Source organism: Chelonoidis abingdonii, chromosome 2, assembly GCF_003597395.2.
Source record: "Chelonoidis abingdonii isolate Lonesome George chromosome 2, CheloAbing_2.0, whole genome shotgun sequence".
In the NCBI taxonomy this organism is placed as follows: Eukaryota; Metazoa; Chordata; order Testudines; family Testudinidae; genus Chelonoidis; species Chelonoidis abingdonii.
Window position 1 is genome coordinate 134,219,041 of NC_133770.1, and position 19,355 is coordinate 134,238,395.

The 19,355-nt window shown below is 43.7% G+C and overlaps 1 protein-coding gene across 1 annotated transcript in view; it reads right to left on the reverse strand.

Annotated features, from left to right (window-relative positions):
- The window catches only part of SEMA5A (semaphorin 5A), a 641,391-nt gene that overhangs the window by 391,595 nt on the left and 230,441 nt on the right, over positions 1 to 19,355 (reverse strand). The window contains exon 3 of the mRNA XM_075062673.1: positions 18,723 to 18,822. Within this exon, the coding sequence (XP_074918774.1) occupies positions 18,723 to 18,822 (100 nt within the window). The remainder of the gene's footprint in view (positions 1 to 18,722; positions 18,823 to 19,355) is intronic.

Below are 19,355 nucleotides of genomic sequence, written 5' to 3' on the forward strand. Positions count from 1 at the left end.
ACCTTGAATTTTGCTCTTGTAATCATTGCCAAATATGCTAGTTAGATATGTAAATTCTGTCTCTCTCAACTATAACTATTTTACAATCCTACCATTTGACTGTCAAATTAAAAAAAATGCATCTGTAATTGATTGTATGGTACCAGATTGAGGCCGTTTGTCCTATCTCCTGATATTTTCTTGTCCATCTCCAAACCGAGCCAGAATATCATCACAGAAATAAAATTTTACCATCAATCCTCTGAAAAATTATAGGCTCAGTACAATACCTTCATTTAAGTGGGAATTTTGCCTATGTGGCAACTGCAGGAGCAAGCCCTCTATTAGGAAGAGAATTCAACACTATCAGATACACTATATATTGTAGATTTGCACCCCATTAAATCTACAGAGATGGAGAATGTGTATTTTGGGCTTGTCTACCCAGCTACCTAAGTTCAAAATGTACAGTGCACTGGCCTGCCGCTTAGCAACTGGCTGCGTGGACCCTGCTGGCATGCATTAATGGTTCACTCATGTGACAGGTTTGGTCACAGAGACCACATGCTAGCACATGCTTATCTCAAACATATTGAACAAAAGGAACTTACTCAAAATGAACCTCACCCTTCACACATGAATCTGATTGTTTCTCTTTGCTGTGAGTACAATGGTTGCAGATTCCAAAAATATGCCAAACCAGCTCAGATTCAGATGCAAAGTACAGATACCCTTCCATTCTCACACAGAAGACATTAACTGCTATTCAGCTCACATCTCTCAACTGTCCCTCTTTAGGAGACAAGCACCTATTTTAGATGCAAATTGATCACCATTCCACATGTGTTCCAATTATCACCCTTTATTATTTTAAATCATCTATATCAAAATGATGAGTCATGAAACAGATTACTGAAAATTCATCTCAAATAATTTCTGCACTAATATATATTTTGATATCAGTTATTTTGGGTCATTTTTGTCCATGAATGGAAAAAAAAAGTTCATTAGGGATCCAACATTGTTTAGACCAAATGTCAAACCATTATCGTATGTTACATGGCAATTTATTTGGGAGGGAGGTAAAAGCAATCTTTTACATGCTATCTAATCTTTAAAACATTTGTTCTTCAAACTAGAAATGTTTCACTGCAGCGTGGATGACTAAGTAACTAAGAAGAGTTCAAATTGTTATGGCTCATACATTCCTATCCACCGCATGTCTCTGAGGGAAGCCAGCAGGCATGACTTATATGCAAAAATGGGGTAGAAAAATACTATGTATATGAAATAGCTACTTAACAGTGAAAATGTAAAACTGCCACAGTGGGCATGATTTAAATGACTGTTGCAGAAGGATGAACCAGATGTGTGGTCAGCGAATGATGGAATGAAAACTGGAGATCAAGGATCATAAATTAATGCTCCTCTGAAAATCATCAGCTTGTACTAAACATCTTTATTGCCCCATCAAAGGGACATTAGTGGAGAACAGTGGTGGATAATCAACAAAACCAAACTGTGCTGCCAATATTGAAGGTGGTGGTTCTCAAGGAGTGCTGCAGAAGCATGGTAGAGAAGTACCTTTATGGCCTTAACCCTTCAGTGAATCACAAGGACTCTGCATGGATTTAAAGCCATATCTACCTCTCATTTCTTTCAGCCTTCAAGCCTGCAATTGTGTGATGCAAGCCATCCAAATGTGTGGCATGGGCAGAATGTGGAACATCTGAGTTTTGTTGGGTGTTGTGCACTAATTTTCAGATTAGGATTTTTAATTATGAAATTTTTTATGGTTATTTCCTCACTCAGTGAATACAAGAAACCAGTTCTGGACTCAATTACTGGAGGGAATGGGGGACAGGTCCTAATGCAACTAACTTATACCTCCAAATTAATATGCAATTCAGTCAGTACTGACCTTTCTCTGGCACCAATACAATTAATTCAACCACCTCTGCTCCCTACTCTGTAGGGCTCCGTTGCTGTTGCCCTCAAGGAGGTCCCTACTTCTCTCCTGTTCCTTTCTTCTAAGGAGCAGAGAGCAACAGCTCAGCTGCCCAGGAGCAGACATTGTTTTCCACGAGGGGAGCTAGAGGGAGCAGGCTGGACCAGTGCACTTTTCAGAAAAGGGAGTGGAGAGTGCAGGTTCTTGGTCTGTGAAGTGCACAGCAGCTCAGGGCACTGTTGCCAACTCCATAGAGCAGAAAGACACCAGACAAACCCTGAAAAATCACTATATGTAGCTGTTTAAGCACTCAAAAAGAGTTAAAAATGTCACCAAACAAAATTTCCAGAGAAATCAACAGAGAATTATATATATACACACACACACACACACAGGTGAGTATAGTTACACAATCATTCACAAACAGCTCAAAAGTGTTAGTAAAATCCATTCCATGCTCTTCTTACTACATCCTGTTGCACACCAGAAACAACTACAACAGTACACTGTCATCATCAGGAGGGCGCCCTCTGCTCATTGGGAGGAAACTGCAGCCCTCTGCTCATTGGGAAGGGTGTTCTGTACACTGCAGCCCAGGTTGGCTGGGGTTGGTTAATTTCAGATGAGCCTCCCTTTTTTGCGAGCCTGGATCTGAGCTGACAAATTAATGAAAGAGAGAGCTCAGAACCAGGGGGAAGAGGGCATTCACCTGACCTGAGCTCGGCGCTGCAGGAAACCAAGAAAGTGGACTTGAAACCAAAAATCCGCTAACCTGACCCCTTCCTCCCCACCCTCCTTCCAGAGTTTCATTTCTGAAAATTGCTGGGCAGCTGACCCCAGGCCAAGCCAGGGGAAGGAGTAAAGGGGAACTGAAATCAAGCTAGCTCCACCTTTGATCCTATAGTAAGAGCTTCATCCCTGGAGACACAGTGCCCCCGGCCCCGTTGGGGCACATGGCCCTGTCTCATCCCACTCCACCTTCCAACCATGGGGCTCTCTCGCTGGCTAACCTGCCTCCCTTGCCCTGCCCACTTCATTACACATCTTTCCCTACATCACACGGTGTGCTATCTACTACAGAGCAACGAGAAAGAACACATTTGGGTAAAAACAAGACCTGGCTAATATGCTGCTCTCTCCAAAGTGCAACTGGCTTTAGCAAAGTATTTAATTACCCTCCACAAATTTCTTTTCCTCACCTCCAGATTATAGTGATCTCAGCCCAAGAAGCCCTGGAACGTGCTTCCTTTCGAGGACATGCTCAATTGAGACCTAATGACATTGACTTGGTTTGCAACAGAATGTAGTAAGAAGAGGATAGAATGGATTTTATTAACATTACTGAGCAGCTTGTGAATGATTTTGTGACTATACATATTGGTGACTTCTTTCTCTAAATGTCACTGTAATTGGCAGTGAAAATTGCTAGATTTGTCACTAATCACTTTGACACATTTTCTCACTAGGAAATCAAAAAAGTCACTAAATGTAGTGACAAAGTCGTTAAGTTGGCAACACTAGCTCAGGGTCTGCTCCTCTTTCTGCTCTTGCTCCCACTTCCCTCTGTGAACAACATAGCTGCCCAGCCTTTTTGTACTCTCCTCCCCCTTCCTCTACCTAAAAAACTAATTGGTTCCTATACTCCCTTCCTGGAGGACTCTCTACTCCTTGGAAGTGGAGAGGGTTCCCGAGCTGCTCAAGGAAGGTCACCTACACCCCAGCCAGCTGTGTCTGCTGCTGTCTGTCCCCATCCTGGAGACATTGCCTTAGTTTGCATGCAGTTGGACAGGGAAGAAGAATCAGCTGCAATGCAGGCTATACTACAAAACTGTGAACTTGAAAGTTCTTTTCCCTTCACCAGGCCATCACTACTCCTAATGCGAGAAGGCAGGCAGTACAGGTCATCTCCCTCTGATGCCTCTTAATATTAGAAGTAACTTCTTTTTATCGTCCTGTCTTTCTGTAGGAAGGGTTTCAGATGACAAGAGAACACATTTTTCATATCTGCAAGGTAACATTTGATGTTAAAAGTAATGGTTAAGGTGTTTTTCATTGTTGAGGTTGTTTCTGAATGTTTTCCAGACTACTCAGTTTGCTGTCGTTCATGGATGGGAACTGCTTTGGAACTTGTGAGTCAAAAAAGAGTTGATCTCTTTGTACATATTAACAACTATTTTACTTATTCATAGAGTCTAAGGCCAGAAGGGACAATTGTAATAATTTACTGCCCTGGGATCGGGTTGCAGCTGCAGTCTCTTAAGGTGGTCTGTAAATTCTGCTACCATTCACAGTTTCTGCTGTTCCCTTCTCAAGGAGGCATATGGCCCTTTGGGAAAGGCATGGGGGTGAGGGGTATGACCATCTGGGATCTGTCCCCTCGGGATCAGTCCATATATCCCTCCCTAGGTAAGTATCATCTCAGGGGTTTGAAGTACCCCTGGTATCCGCACCTATTCCTCTCCTTACTGCTACTACCACAATGCCCCTCTGGGCTTCCAGTTTATATTTCAACTCTTAATCTGCTGCATGCAGGCGGAATGATCACCGCTTGCCTGGGCCCGATCCTGTTTTTCCTGCAGGATTGTTCTGACAACTGCCTGAATGTCCCTCAATTTCAGATGTAATATCTCTATTTCCTAACTTACAGAGACTTTATGCTGATTTAAGGTATCCTTTACCATACCCAATTCCGATTCATAGTCTAAGTGGTTTTCCTGAGATATTACTAATCTTGAGAGATTATCAGACACTTTCTATAGTGCCCACCCAGCCGCAGTCTTTACAGTCCATTTATTCAATGTAAACTTCATATTATTGCGATATGCTTCAAACCCTTCATACACATGTTCCAATGCATTTTTCCCCTTGAAAAGAATTGTCTTCCCATGGGCACAGACCTCGGTCCACTACCCAGTTTGCAAAGAGGTTTGGTTCCTCCACCGGTTTCCTGGATTTTCAACCTAAGTTTCTCACTCTCCCTATTCCCTAGAGTGTTCATTCTGTCAACAGGCTGCAGTCCTGCTGACAGAAGAGCACAAATATTCTGTCCAACTGCTGTATAAGGCTCGATCCAAATGATCTAGGTTGTCCACATTCTCCACCAGTATGTTACCTGCGGAAAACTAGGGCACCCTGCCTATACCCTACCGAGGGCTTAAGGCGTACCTGGTCAGTTTAGGACACCCCACCTATACCTTACCAAGGACGTAAAGCGTGACCCAATCAATTTAGGCCTTCTCACCCTTGCCCTCAAGGCTCAAGGTGTAAGGCACCTATTCTTACCCATGGGACTTAGGAAGAAACCTGGTCAATTTAAGTACCCGCCCTTTTCCTTGGAGCTTAGGGCTCTATGGGTCTGTGGAACCTTTTCCCAGTGAAAGAGCCTTACATGGTTGATAATAAATAGATGTTTAAAGCACAACACACAGAGAATATATGTACCAAGCAAATCTCTTATGCTAACCTCTTTCAATAAACAGACAAATTTCACTCGATGGCCAGTCAGGATTTATTCGGGGGTTCCCGGCGATTCCTCTGCACATCACAGTCGTGCCGGGTAATAATCTACTCTGACTTCCTGTATAGCACAGGCCATAAAACTTCCCCAAAATAATTCCTAGAGTATATATTTAGAAAAATATCCAATCTTAATTAAAAAACTGTCAGTGATGGAGAATCCAGCATAAACCTTGGTAAATTGTTCCAATGGTTAATTACTGTTGAAAAATTATGCCTTATTTCCAATCTGGATTTGTCTAGCTTCAACTTCCATTCATTGAATCATGTTTCTCTACTAGACTGAAGAGCCCATTATTAAATATTTGTTCCCCATGTAGGTACTCATAGACTATAAGTAAGTCAACCCTCAACATTCTCTTTGTCAAGCTAAAGAGATTGAGCTCCTTGAGCCTATCACTATAAAAAACCCTTTCTAACCTTTTATAATTGTTGTTCTTCAAGATGTGTTGCTTCATGTCCATTCCATGTTAGATGTGTGTGTGCCCCGTGCACTGTTGCCAGAGATTTTTCCCTCAGTGGTATTCATTGCCCTCTGGAGAGGCATGCATATGCATCAATAGAATGCGTGCAACCAGCCCCGCATCCTCTCAGTTCCTTCTTGTTGGTAATTCCCACAGAGGGGTAAGAAGGTGGGCCATTAAACAGACATGAGCAACACATCTTGAAGAACAACAGTTATGAAAGGTTAGTAACCATTTTTTCTTCTTTGAGTGCTTGCTCGTGTCCATTCCATGCTTTGTAACTCACAGTCAGTACTCCCAGAGGTGGGCTTGGAGTTCATGGACATGCTCACTGCAACACTGCTCTCCCGAAACTGGCATCCTCATAGGCCTACTGGGTGATGCCATAGTGGGATGCAAAGGTATGAACAGATGACCAGGTTACGGCTTTGCAGATGTCCTGGATTGGTACCAGCATGAGAAACGCTCCTGATGAACCCTGGGCTCTTGTGCAATGAGTAGTCACAATGGCCAGAGGCAGAACGTTCGCCAGCTCGTAGCAAGCTCAGATGCAAACAGTTATCCAGGATGAAATCCTTTGGGTTGGCATAGACAAGCCTCTCATCCTTTCAGCTATTGCTACAACAAGTTTCATGGACTTATGGAAGGGTTTGGTAGTCCTTTCAATATAAAAGGCGAAGGCCCACTAACATCCAACAAATGGAATTGACATTTCTCAGAGTTTTTGTAAGGCTTTGGAAAGAAGACCGGTAGAATTGTGACACCACTTTTGGTAGGAAGGCCGGTTGGGGGCACATTTGGACCTGGTCCTTGAAGAACATTGTGTAAGGTGGTTCTGATGTAAGGGCCTTGATCTCAGAGACCAGAAAAGCAACCTTCCAATAGAGAAGCAGTAGGAAGCACAAACCTAACAGCTTGAATGGGGGCCTTGTGAGCCTTGATGGGGCCAGGTTTAAGTTACATGCGGGGGGTCGGTTCGAAAACCTAAGAATAGTCTTTCCAACCCTTTGAGAAACTGGACGGTCATCTCATGGGAGACTATTTATCTGCCATTCATTGGAGGGTGGAAGGCTGAATTGGCTGCCAAATTAACCTTAACAGATGAAAGTACCAAACCCTGCTTCTTAGGTGGAGCAGACAGTCCAAGATAAACTGAAGAGAAGAATGAGATGGAGAGAGACGCAGTTTGGAAGCTCAGGAAGGGAAACATTTCCACTTAGCCAAGTAGATTACCCTGGTAAATGGCTTTCTACTGCCTGTCAAGCCCTGTTGAACCTGTTTTGAGCAGGCCTCTTCTTCAGGATTCAGCCATGCAGCATCCATGTAGTTAGGTGCAGGGAAGCAGGGTCTAGGTGGAACAGCCTGCCGTGGTCTTGAAAAAATCAAGTCCAGGCAGAATGGGAGCAAAAGCAGGGTTGCCACCAAGAAGTCTAGGAGAGTGCTGAACCAATATTAGCACAGCCACGCTGCGGCTCTCAAAATAATCCTCACCTTGTCCCATTTGATTTTTAGGAGGACCTTGTGAACCAAGAGAACTGGGGGAAAGGCATAGAGGAACCGGTCTGTCCATGAGAATAGGAAAGAATCAGAGAGTGAGCCTGGGTTGTGTCCATGCAGTGAACAAAACTGATGGCACTTCCTTTTCTGCTTGGTAGTGAACAGGTCCACTTGGAGAGATCCCCACCTCTGGAAGACTGATCTGGTGACCTCAGAGTGAAGAGACCACTCATAGGGATAGGAAAAGGATCTGCTGAGGTGATCTGCTGGTATGTTCTGGGGAGATGTGTCACCTCAAGATTAATAGGGTGTATCACACAGAAGTCCCACAGGAGGGCTTCCTGGCATAAGGCCAAAGATCAACCCCCTCCCTGTTTGTTGATATAAAATACACTCACGGTGTTGTCTGTCAGGATCTGCATCACTTCACCTGGGATCTGGATAAGGAACACTAGGTAAGCTAAACATACAGCCCTGAATTCCATGATGTTTATACGCAGGGAATGTTCTTCTTGGGACCAAAGGCCCTGGGTCCTGAGTTTGTTGAAGTGGGCTCCCTACCCTGATGCGTCCAAGACCAAGGCTACCAACAGTTAAGGAGCAACAAAGGGTACTCCCTTCATTACCAGTCTTGGGTCTCTCCACCATACCAGGGATGCAAGGACTGGAGATGGGACCATGAGTAGAGAGTCTAAGTGGTGTCTGCTCAGGGAGTAGACTGGGATGCTAGCCACATCTGGAGAGGCCTAGTGCGCAGACTTGGGTCCTGTACCATGTAAGTACATACTGCCATGTGTCCCAAAGGCTTGACTCGAGCAGTCATGATTGGGTGAATCGTGATTTTGGATATCAGGCCCAACATGGTCTGGAATCAGGTCTCTGGCAGAAAGGCTCTGACCTGGGTTGAGTCGAGTACGGTCCCGACGAATTCGAGTCTCTGAACTGGGACCAGAGTTGACTTTGGCTCATTTATCAGCAGGCCCAGAACTCGGAAGGTGACTCGGACCATGCTGATGCTGTTCTGTACTTGAGTTTGTGATCAGCCTTTGATCAGCCAGTCATCGATGTCTGAGTAGACTCACACACCCCATCACCTGGCTGCTACAACCACTATACACTCAGAGAATACACAGGGGACTACTAAAAGGCCAAAGGGAAGAGTGGTGAATTGGTGATGGCACTGACTCACTACAAATCTGAGAAATCTGTGGCCATGGAAGATAGAAATGTGAAAATGATCATCCTTTAGGTCAAGGGAAGTGCACCAGTCTCCTGGATCCAGGGAGAGAATGACAGAGGCCAGGGAGACCATGCAGAATCTCAGTTTCTTGAGATATCTGTTGAGGTGATGCAGGACCAAGATGGGTCGCAGGCCCCCTTTGACCTTAGGAAATATCAGGAATAAAACTGCTTCCCCCTCAAGTTCTTGGGAACTTCTTCCATGGCCCCTGCACATAGAAGGGATTGCACCTCCTGGACAAGGAGTTGCTTGTGAAAAGGTATCATAAGCCTCTTTCCCAAATCTGGACCTTAGCGTCCAAAATCTGGGTGCTTAGCATGAACCTCCAATCATAAGCCTCTTTCCCAAATCTGGACCTTAGCGTCCAAAATCTGGGCGCTTATCATGAACCTCCAAGCTTAATTACCAGCTTGGATCTGATCTCGCTGCCACCATCCAAAATTTTCAGGGTTTTGGCCCCCTCTGGTCTCCCCAAAACCTTCCCTGGAGGACTCCAGACTCAGAAACCCTGAGCCTACACCAAAGGGAAATAACCACTTCCCTTCCCTCTCTCTCTCTCACCCAGACTTTCCTCTCTGGGCTAACCTAGGAGTATTGATGCAACTTCTTTACATCACAATACCAAGAAGTATATCTCCTCTATTCCACAAAGAGACAAACCCCAAATACAAGGAAACAGAAGAGATTCTATCTCTCCTCCCCCTTAGCTTCTTCCCGCCCTGGACACTAGGAGAGTTAAACACAGAGCGCAGTGTTTCCCCTCCCCTCTGTCTTTCCTTTCTCCTTAACCAGAGAAAACTTAAACAGGTTTTAAAAAGAAAGCTTTATATAAAAAGAAAGAACAAAGACATCAAATTATTCTCTGTATCAAGATGACAATACAGGGCTCTTGCTTATAAGAAAAATATGAATAAACAGTCTGATTCAAAAAGATTCCAATTTGAAACATTCCAGCAAGTTACACACATGTAAATACACCCAAACAACATAAAAGACTATATTGTTTTCTACCTGTACTTAAAAGTTGGACACAGAAGATTAGAAGAAGAAAGAAGCTCTCATAGCTGAGAGACAGACAAAAGACTCAGAGTCCAAAAATTCCTCCCTGACTTTGGAAAAATCCAGTTTCCTGATTGGTCCTCTGGTCAGGTGTTTGGTTCCCTTTGTTAACCCTTTACAGGTAAAAGAAACATTAACCCTTAGCTATCTATTTATGACAGAAGGGTCCCTGAACAGGGACAGGAGCGGGGGGTTAGAGGGAGGGGTTGATAAAAGACGAAGGATATATCTGACTCTTTCTGTACCCAAGACCCAATGGTCTGATGTTATGAATAACCATGCCGGGCTGAATGACAACAGACAGGCCAAAAATAAAGGGGGAGATGGATTTGAGACATCAACTAGTACAGCGCCCTCGGGCTCACCTTTAAAAAGCCTGCTTGGGCATCTCTGAGATCCAGACTGGAAGGCTGAGGTGGATGGGAAGAGTTGGTGCCATTGATAATCTCTTCCCTTTCTCATGTAGAGCTCCTGTCTAGAAAGTGCAGAGAACTGAGGAGGCTGCTGGGACTTGAAGTGCTTCCTGGGAACCAAGGGGGTTAAAGACCGAAGGAACACAGGATGGCCCTTGGGTCTGTTTGCTCCGAATAAAGAGAGGAGCCTTCAAAGTGGAGACCCTGGTCATCGCAGAGGAGGCCAGAGAACTGGAGCCGAGAACACCACCTCAAGGTAACTGCTGAGGCCATTGTCCTGGCTGCCGAGTCAGCCATATCCAGAGCCACCTGGAGAGAGGTCCTGGCCACATTCTTACTCTCTTCTAGGAAGGCCACAAACTCCTGTCTCACCTTTTGTGGTAGAGTCTTTAAATTTAGACAAGGAGACACAAAGATTAAAATCATATCTTCCAAGCAATGCTTGTTAATTGGAGATACATGACTGAAGGCTCTCTCTCAAATAAGCTTTTCTCCTGAAATGATCTAGTTTCTTTACATCCTTATTCTTCAGGGTAGCAGCTGAGTGGCTCTGTCTATCTTGCTCATTTGCTGCAGCAACCACCAGGAACTCCAGGAGGGAATGCGAATAGAGGTATTCAAATCCACTCGTGGGTACATAGTACTTTGTCTCTGCCCTCGTCAAAGTGGAAGGCAGAGAAGAAGGCTTTTGCCACAGGGCTTTGACTGGTCCCATCACAGCCTCATTGATGGGCAAGAGAGGGAGTTGCTGCAGCCAGGATGTCAATTGCGCTGTGTGCAGGCTCTGAGCTTCTCTATTTTTAGATCCACGTTTGCTGCAACCTACTTCAAAAAGGTCCTGATGGGTCCTAAAGTCATCCTGCGGAAGCAAGTTACTGTTTCCCACAATGGCTTCATCTGGAGATGAGGAGGAGGCTTGTGCCAGAAGAGGAGCTCCTTCCTCTTCTTCTACTTCTGCTATGTCCATCTCAGTCATCTCTTGAACATCAGCACCAGAGCTGGACTCAGGATCCAGTGCCAAGTAGGAAGTCTGTCCTTCTGAAGCCACTGAATAAGCCTGTCTCTCTGAAGCCACTGAATAAGAGCAGTTGGAGGGGTTCCAATATGGCCACTGCATTGGCCAGTGGCTCACTGGCCAGATGCCGGCACAGGGACCAGTGCCAAAGTCTAGTGCTGCGTAGGCTGGGTAGCAATGATGTGCTCTGGGTGGAGTGACCGATTCTCCGTCAGACTCTGAAAAGGAGTCTTCTCTCAGGGACCATGGTGGAGCCGTATATTGTTCTGCCTCTATGAGGTGCTGGTGTTCCAGGGGCCGGCGACGAATCAGTGAGCACAATGCCAGGACCATGGGAGGTTTGCCTCTAGAGGGAGCCAGGTGTGCTGGTGCCAGGAAGTGGATCTCATTTTCTGGGCTGACATTTGCCACCTTGGAGTCTGCAGGACTGGGAGTGAAAAGAAGTCGTTCACAGCTTGCAAGGCCTCCAGGGTCAAAGGGACTTTCAGACCACTGGCACGGCGGCAACTTCCAGGAATCAGTGGAGAGTCTCACTTTGGGCTCAACACCCTAGGCAGACTCGATGGTGCCATCACTGGCTTGGGGGAGGAAGACTGGCTTGGCATGGGTTTCACTGTACTAGCGTCTCCTTGCTTGTCCTTCTACACCGGTGAGCACCCTCTTTCTGTGCACTGTTTCTTATGCTTTTTCCTCAGCACCGGAGATGGTGAGTCGTGCTGGAAAGAGCAAGGTGCTGGAGGTACGCACAGATATTGAGGTGCTTGGCACTGATTCAGAGCGGTTTGGCTTTGAGACTGGTCTGAGGGCAGCCTTCATGAAAATGGCCTTCAGCCAAATGTCCCTGTCCTTCTTAGTGCAAGGTCTGAAGTCCCTGCAGATCTGGCACTTATCTTTTACATGAGTTTCCCTCAGGCACTTTAAACGGCTAGAGTGTGGGTTACTCACTGACATAGGTTTGATGCAAGAGGCACTTGGCTTGAAGCCTGAGGACTGGGGCACGCCCAGTCTCTGGGGCGAAGAGTCCCAAGAAAGAAGCCCTGCCGCACCAAGAAGGATCATTCCAGCAACCATCACGGTCAGCAAGAAGAAACTGAGAGGGTGTGGGGCTGGCAGCACACCTTACACAGGCACATATGAGTACAAATCCAGAAGGTGTTAGAGCTGGGCCAACAGTTACAACTAAGGGAAAAATCTCTGGCAACAGTATACGAGGGGCACACACACCTAGCATGGAATAGACATGAACAAGCACTCAAAGAAGAAGGCCTGTTTTCTAATCCTGGAAATCATTCTTGTAGCTCTTCTTTGAACCCTCTCCAATTTATAAAAATCCTTCTTGAACTATGGACACCAAAACTGGACACAATATTCCAGCTGTGCCAAACACTGAGATAAAATAACCTCTCTGCTGCTACTCAAGATTCCTGTTTATGCATCCAACGATCACATTAGATCTTTTGGCCACAGCATCACACTGGGAGCTCATGTTCAGCTCATTATCCGTCACAACCCTCAAAGCTTTTGCAGAATCACTGCTGTTCTGAAGTTTCTCTAGAGTGTTTCCATATCATTCTTCTGTTTAAATCAATACATAAAACAAAGCAGAAGAGTCTCACAGAGAAAGCAAAATTTAATACTCATTATTGACACTTTCTGTGAGTCAGTTTTTATTTGAAAGTCTTACTTGAGTTCAGTCTAGAAACAACTGACATAATAGTATAGCCTCTGCTATTTCTTACCTGAGCAAATTTCAAAACTTAAGAGCCATAAAGAACTGACCTTCCCTTTCTGATTCAGTTTCAGAAATTGTATTGAAACCTTCACTTTTCTTTGACTATGCTCTTTTGGACATTTTATCAAAACTGAGAATGATAAAGTTCCCCCATATTTTTCGGAATGAATTTTGCTATGCAGGAAATTTGTGGAGAATTATCCTAGGCAGGTAGTCAATTGCATTTTGTCACTAAGAACCAAGCTAAAGCATTAGTCGTTCTAGGAGCTGCTCTCTTGTTTCGGAAGTCCCTTTCCAATAACACACATATATATCTTATTTTGCACAATAGGCTGACAGAAGGAGAAATGTTACTTTTTTTTAAAAAAAAAATGTCCCTACAGCTGTGGATCAGTTTCAATGCGGACTATAAAACAATCTGTTGTCATACTGGAAGTTGTTAATGGCTGCCATCAAGTGAATTTTTGATCCAAAGAAAATCACAGAGCTAATTAAAGCTAATAAGGCAGTTGACCATATAGCAAGGCCAGATCAAAAGCTGTGGGGTTCTCTGATTCCAAATGCAGGATCTAAGGGGTTCTTTGGCAAGGTGTGTGTGTAAGAAGCAGAAAGACAGAAGAAAGACACTTGAAAGCAAGACAAGCAGTTGCAAGCTTGACTCTGAGAAGGAACAAAGAGACAGAGCTCCTACGGACACAGAACTGATTGGAAATTATGAACAAGGAAACTGCCTGCTGTTGTTTGTTCCTACTGTGTTCAGGGAAATAGAACTGTTTGTACATTCTTTGTAAATAAAGAAGATTGCACTAAACAAATACCTGATTTGAATAACCAATTTCTTCTCTGAACAGAAACAAGCCTGGAGGGCCACAAATATTAGCTAGCGGCTCAGGCTAAAAGGGACAACATTGGGATAGAGTTTCCAATGAGAGAAATTGTGAGCTATTATTCCTGTTAAAAAAAGATAGAACAGATAATGGAAGAGCTCACAGAACTCAAAGATGACCAAAAGGAATTAAAACAAGATCTAAAAAAAAGAGCAAGAGACTTCACAGAAAATAATAAATCAATACCTGGAGAAGGACGTAGAGATGACCTGTTTAGAGATACAGTCTATGTTGTGGTAGCAGTTATCAAGTGTCAAGGCAGATTTGAAAGTCCAAAACAAAAATTTCCAGTCTGGTCTAGCAAGACAGAGAGAGGTGACCAACAATCTGACTGCAATGGATCAAAATATTTTCCAGATTATAGCGAAGACCAAGAAAACTTTGGCACACTTGGAACTTCCCAGTACAAGTACAATAGAGCAAGGATTTAAGGAGCTATAATTTCATCTCCAGACAGAAAGAATCCAAAGGATCCTAGATCACAGTGCAAGTCAGCCACCTGAATAAGGACTCAGGCCATCGAAGTGACTTGGGGAAGATAGAGAGATAAGATGAACCAATAAAAGATACTACCTCACCCACCTTGTCCCTCTAATATCCTGAGACCAAGACGGCAACAACTACACTGCATACAACAACTGGGGAAGACAAGACATTTCCAAAACTTTTCTAACTGGTTTCTAACCTTAAGGAGGGATAGGTCAGATTGTTCTAGCTCAAGTAACACAAAATCCCATTATCATACAGGAATAAAACTCCCTGGAAGGTTTATTTGGCTCAGTTTAACATCATAGCCCAAATGAACAGGTGCGGGAAAGAATAGAGAAGGAGGTTTCTAGCAGCCAGCTTGAATGTCCTGACTCTGATGGTCCTGCAGAACTTACCCCAGAAAAAAGAGTCAGTTATCCAGACCTGCTACAAGCTCTGGATAGGCAGTTTGGAGCCAGCCATTACTCTTTGTGGACCAGGACGCACTTGAGAAATGGTAGGAGAGGAAAAAGGAAATCTTAACTGAACAAGCAGAGGACCTCAGGAGATTTGTGTTCCTGGTGAATCCAGATACCAGCAAGGACTTTCAGGATGAATTAGCAATTGACCAATTTATAGATGTTAACTGGATTTGGGCTTGCAGATCAAGATCAGCAAAAGGAGGCAAAGGACACTACAGGAAGCTCTGAAATTTGCCACAGAACTTAAATCTTTCCTTGAAGCAGCCAATCAAATAAAGAAGCAGCTGCTAGAGATGAAGGTGGAAGTTGATTACCATGAGCCCTGTAATACAGCTCTGTGTCTAATATGATCATGAGATGGTCGAGTTCAGGATCCTGACAAAAAGAAGAAAGGAGAGCAGCAGAATATGGACCCTGGACTTCAGAAAAGCAGACTTTAACTCCCTCAGGGAACTGATGGGCAGGATCCGCTGGGAGGCTAATATGAGGGGGAAAGGAGTCCAAGAGAGCTGGCTGTATTTTAAAGAAGCCTTATTGAGGGCACAGGAACAAACCATCCCTATGTGCAGAAAGAATAGTAAATATAGCAGGCAACCAGCTTGGCTTAACAGAGAAATCTTCGGGGAGCTTAAACACAAAAAGGAAGCTTACAAGAAGTAGAAACTTGGACAGATGACTAGGAAGGAGTATAAAATATTGTTCAGGCATGCAGGGGTATAATCAGTGAGGCCAAAGCACAACTGGAGTTGCAGCTAGCAAGGGATGTGAAGGGTAACAAGAAGAATTTCTACAGGTACGTTAGCAACAAGAAGAAGATCAGGAAAAGTGTGTGTGAGACTCTTACCGAATGGGGGAGGCAATCTAGTGACAGATGATGTGGAAAAAGCTGAAGTACTCAATGCTTTTTTTGCCTTGGTCTTCACAGACAAAGTCAGCCCCCAGATTGCTGCTCTGGGCAGCACACTATGCAGAGGAGGTGAGCAGCCCTCAATCGTGAAAGAACAGGTTAAGAACTACTTTGAAAAGCTGGACATGTACACGTTCATGGTGCCAGATGCAATGCATTCGAGGGCGCTGAGGGAGTTGGCTGATGTGATTGCAGAGCCATTGACCATTATCTTTGAAAACTCGGTCCTAGGGCCAGTTTTGTTCAACATCTTCATTAATGATCTGGATGATTGGATAGACTGCACCCTCAGCAAGTTCGCGGATGACATTAAACTGGGGGCAGAGGTAGATACGCTGGAGAGTAGGCATAGGGTCCAGAGTCACCCAGACAAATAGGAGGACTGGGCCAAGGAAATCTGATGAGGTTCAACAAGAACAAGTGCAGAGTCGTGCACTTAGGATAGAAGAATCCCATGCACAGCTACAGGCTGCAGAAAAGAACCTGGGGATTACAGTGGATGAGAAGCTGAATATGAGTCAACCGTGTGCCCTTGTTGCCAAGAAGGCCAACGGCATATCAGGCTGCATTGGTAGGAGCACTGCGAGCAGATCGAGGAAAGTGATTGTTCCCCTCTATTCAGCATTGGTGAGTATTGCGCCTAGTTTTGGGCCCCCCACTACAGAAAGGATGTGGACAAATTGGAGACAGTCCAGCGGAGGGCAATGAAAATGAGTAGGGAGTTGGGACACATGACTTATGAGGAGAGGCTGAGGGAACTGGGCTTATTTAGTCTGCAGAAAAGAAGAGTGAGGGGGGATTTTGATAGCAGCTTTCAACTACCTGAAGGGGATTCCAAAGAGGATGCAGCTAGGTGGTTCTCAGTGGTGACAGATGACAGAAAAAGGAGCAATGGTCTGAAGTTGCAGTGGGGGAGGTCTAGGTTGGATATTAAGAAAAACTATTTCACTACGAGGGTGGTGAAGCACTGGAATGGGTTACCCAGGGTGGTAGTGGAACCTCCCTCCTTAGAGGTTTTTAAGGCCCAGCTTGACAAAGCCCTGGCTGGGATGATTTAATTGGTGTTGGTCCTGCTTTGAGCAAGGGGTTGGACTAATGACCTCCTGAGGTCTCTTCCAACTCTAATCTATAATCTATGAAATGCATGGTGGAATTGGGATTCTAATCTGGTTCATGGCATTTCTGAATGATTGAGAAAATAGTTACATTTGGTTTGTAAAACAAGGGAAATGGAGAATAATGCAAAAATTCAGGGAATAAATTCAATTAAATGCTGGACTTAAAATAATTGGCCACAATAAGAAGGAGTATTGTAAATTAAGGAATGAGTGAGTTTCACAGTGTCTAGTGAAAACCTCTCTCCCAGTTTGGGAAACGAAGGGACACCAATGTGAAGGGGCAAATCTTAAAGGTACAAGGATCAGCCCTACAATTTCAGTGGTCAGCAAAGTGTGATTTTGCATTTTCAGACTTGAAAAGGGTTCTTGTAACTCCTCCTGTCTTAATCCACTTGTGTCTCAAACCCCTTTTCATATTGGACACAAATGCTGGTACTTACAGATCGGGGCAGTATTGACAAAGGACACTAAGGATTTGAGAAGGTGCTGGTTTATTACAGCAAAAATCTATTTTCACCGGAGAGAAATTATTGTACTATCTGAAAGGATCTCCTGGTAGTGATATAATTTATAGAACAAATTAATGACTATATATACAGAAGAATGTAAAAGCTTACTGGTCACACTGGGAAAGTTTGGAATTTAAAGATGAAACATTGACTAGAAAATGTGAAAATCAGCAGGTGATGTGCACAGGTGGCAGCTGATGTGCCAGATACATTGAAAAAAGGGATTCTGTAGTTATCATAATTTTAAAACCTCTGGACATTCTGGGAGTTACAAACCCTTAGCCAAGCTAAGAGAGAATTTATACTGGGAAAAAGCAGGCAGAATGTAGCAAATAGGTGCAGGAAATGTGATGCTTGTGTTGCAAAGATGGGTCCCCATAACTCAGGAGAACCCCAATGCAGAATATTTCATGGTGACACTAATGGAGCACATTGATGTTGATGAACTTGAGCCTTTGAGACAGAGGTTAGCAATCAATAATTACTGGTAGCTATGGACCATATAAAATGGCCTGAAGTTTACCCGGTAATGACCATGCTAAGGATTTTCTCACGAAAAAACTTTTTTTCATTAGGCTTTTTGTGATTTTGAAAGCTGCCAAAAAACTATTTTAACAGTCAGTTTAAGCTCCAGGGCCATATTTTGCCAGAAACAAACCACACACACCATTCCACTGACACCAATGGAAATTGTTCAGGTATGATGGCAGAATTTGAGCCATAATGCAGTTCTCAAGCTTCTTTATTTTGTGGACTACTTCTTGAGCTTCCAAAGAAAAATGTGAAGCAGCAACATGCTGCTGGTGTTAGATGGAACCTAGATATTATGTTCATTGGTGCTCTGCAAATTAAAAAGATAGATGTAGTCAAAAATATTTTTTAAAATTTAAATTTGATTGGTTAAAGTCTTGGGAAACCTAAGAATTTGACTGGGCTACAATTACTAGGACACAGCGTCTGCAGACTGACAAATGTTTTGCCACTATGACAGAAGAGGCTCTACAGAGCATGCGAGAGTAATTCACTATGGACCATAGTTTGAAAACTACTGCCTTTATATATATCCCAGTCAAGAACAAGGCAGCAAGGTTGGACCATGAATAGGATTATTGAAGACGAAAAAGAAGTGCTGTAAAACCATATTTGGGGTTGCTATAAAATGTGTCCTGAATTAAACTCTTCCCATATGGGCTTAAAGCAAATTTACCTCTTACTACTGTAGGGTCATGTCCTGTGTTGATCCCTCACTGACATTAATAATAGTTCTGAGTTTGCAATGACTATTGGATACGGCTCTGAAAAATGAGACTATAGAGCACTTTAAATTTTCTGTCAGTTATAACAGATGAAACTCTAGTTACATCCATTATGTATGTCTTCATGACTTGAGGTAAATGGAGTAGCATAGGTACAACTGAACGCAGAATTTGGCTCACTAGCACTTAACTACGCACAAGAATAATCAACAGAAGCACATAAATTTCTCACCTTGCTCCAGCAATAAGTTCTTTTTGTCCTGGGTCAAATGTTAATTGTGAGAAGTCCACAGCATTCTCTGCTCTGAACACATGTAACCAGGGAGCAATTTCTAAAGGAATAAAAGGAGAATATACTTGTTACTGCAGGAAACATAGTTACAGTGAATCAGATAGCAAATATTACATCTCAGAGGTGCTGTGAGGGTGTGGAGGCTTCCCAGTGTGATTCTTTAAGGGACCATATGGGATTTTTACCACTATATAGATAATCTGCACTATAGACCTATATAACATAGAGGGCAGTCACCCAATAAACAGCTGAATGAGGTATCGATGTTTAGTTCTGATGTAGAAGCCAGATGTGCTTTTCTTCCCCAGGCACAGAACAAGGCAGACAACAACACAGTGCAGCTACCATGATTCATTAGAGGATAATCAAATGCGAACAAAATTATTTCCTGTCTAAGTAAACCACAAATAGCTGAAGACTTTAAAACCACAATAAAGTCTTGTTGAGCTAAGCATATTAAGCAAAAATAAATTTATTTTTTTTACCATTTTCACATAAAAAAATGGGAGAGAATAGAAACACCACATTCAGCCATTGCATTTTTATCATAAAATTTTCTTAGAGAAAAGAATT